Here is a 2,162-nt window from a genome sequence, read left to right as displayed (position 1 = left end):
CAGCCGGCTGCGGGTGGTGCTTCAGGCGGTGAAACAGTACACACCTCCAGACCAAGCTCAATGTAATCCCGCACGAGTTACGAAGAGAACGAGGTAGCATGCCGCCATTGCCATCTCGCGTATGCACCTGTCCTGTGGAGGGTTCAAGCGGGAATTATGAGGCAGATGATGCGGCAGTAGACCAGCAGGCAGGCCATGGATCCTGGGCTGCAGGTACAGTATATGCGCGGGGGCTGCAGGAGGCACCAGGCCACATTGAGGCACGGCGTGTGCGGTACCAGGCTGTCAGCCGGGAGTGGCATGAATTCCTGGGGTTTAACCCAGGCCCAGGGGTGCGAAAGCGGGCACGGAACATGGAAAAGAGCGTTAGCAGAAAGGCTCAAAAACAGCAGCCATCATATGTAACAGTAGAAATAGATGATAACATAGAGCTATAAATGATAAAAGATATATATTTTTCTCATGCAATCATGAATTCCTGGGGTTTAACCCAGGCCCAGGGGTGCGAAAGCGGGCACGGAACATGGAAAAGAGCGTTAGCAGAAAGGCTCAAAAACAGCAGCCATCATATGTAACAGTAGAAATAGATGACAACATAGAGCTATAAATGATTAAAGATATATATTTTTCTCATGCAATTCATTATGACCAGATTTCCAACTTCAGCAGCTAGCTGTCATCTTTATAAATTTCAATACAAATCAGCCTTTCACCTCCGTTATAAAATGTATAATATTATATTTTCATAGACAACTCATCACAACCAGACCTTAAACTTCAGTAGCCAGTTATATTATATATACAGAGTATGATATTTTATTTTCAAGACATAATTTCATCAGAAAATCATATTATTACAACATTAAGGTAGATAAGTTGTTTTGCAGAGTTATCAATATTAAATATATATATTTCGCCCCAGGGCAACTACCATCATCAAAACGGTCACAGATCAGCGAAATAACAATCAGACAGAAATTAACATCATACATTTAAGTATTGATCTGCAATTGCTTAGAAGCATTACAAAACTTAAATTTAGAGCAAATTAACATTGTCGAGTGAAGTGTGTTTATACTTCATTTTCAAAGAATATATATATATATATATATATATATCAACTCAAGAATACACTGACTTCATTAACATGGAACATCAATTATTCATTCAGTGTGAATCATACCCCATCATCATATGCCGTCAATGCAAGTATGCAGTATGGCCAACAGAAATTGAACGGCATTTGAAGGGTTCAACTCATCAGTTAGAGTATACAGCCACACAGAGTATCAAGCAGATAATTCAACAGTGGGATCATATCGCGCATGATCTCGGCCGGTTGATATTATCCACAGAATTGAACAAACCAATACATGAGCCGCTCATCCACAATGGCTACATGTGTTGGCGGCAATCTGAATGTCAGTATGTTGGAGGAACTATACGGAGCATGTACAAGCACTGACAGACCCAACACAGCTGGACTCCATGTCCCAGTCAGGGTTGGATGTCATCACAAAACCATATGCAGGTACAGAATGAGATCAACAAAGTAAATAAAAATAGCAAAATATATAAAAAAACTGAAAGGGTTCATTCTGGAGTGATTTTAAACACAGAAAAACAAAGATTAGTCGAACACGCTGGACCCAAGCCGTTGGACGTCAAACCCGTTGGACGTCAAACCCGTTGGACGTCAAACCCGTTGGACGTCGAAGCCGTTGGATGAGCGCATCAACCCGTTGGAAGTCGAACACGCTGGACCCAAACCCGTTGGATGTCGAACCCGTCCAAGGAGCGCATTAACCCATTGGACCAGAACCCGTTGGATGAACCCCTCAACCCGTTGGATGAACCTATCAACCCGTTGGACCCATCCCGTTTGGACGTCATACCCGTCCCACGAGCGCATTAACCCGTCGGGAGTTGAACACGCTGGACCCAAACCCGGTGAACGTCGAACCCGTCGGATGAGGAAGGGGCACACGCTGGACACAAACGCGGTGATCGTCATACCGGTTGGACGTCGAACCTCGCTCCAGGAGCGCGCTAATCCGTTGGGAGTATGAACACGCGGTAGCCATACGGGTTGGTCGTCAAATCTGTCCAGGGAGCCGATGTACCCTTTGGACGCGAACTAATTGAATGAACCCATTTCACCC

At 44.6% G+C, this 2,162-nt stretch overlaps 1 protein-coding gene across 1 annotated transcript; it reads left to right on the top strand.

Moving 5' to 3' along the window:
* Positions 1-1,391: 1,391 nt before the first annotated feature.
* Positions 1,392-1,729, top strand: HCAG_09238 (predicted protein; the record flags this gene model as incomplete). Its single annotated transcript, XM_001535779.1, has 3 exons — positions 1,392-1,421; positions 1,480-1,531; positions 1,620-1,729. The coding sequence occupies 3 exons, from the start codon at positions 1,392-1,394 to the stop codon at positions 1,727-1,729; spliced, it is 192 nt and encodes a 63-aa protein (XP_001535829.1).
* Between the last annotated feature and the right edge of the window lie 433 nt (positions 1,730-2,162).

The sequence above is a fragment of the Histoplasma capsulatum genome, genomic scaffold (assembly GCF_000149585.1).
Source record: "Histoplasma capsulatum NAm1 scaffold_104 genomic scaffold, whole genome shotgun sequence".
In the NCBI taxonomy this organism is placed as follows: domain Eukaryota; kingdom Fungi; phylum Ascomycota; class Eurotiomycetes; order Onygenales; family Ajellomycetaceae; genus Histoplasma; species Histoplasma mississippiense.
This window is presented reverse-complemented; position numbering and strand designations above follow the sequence as displayed.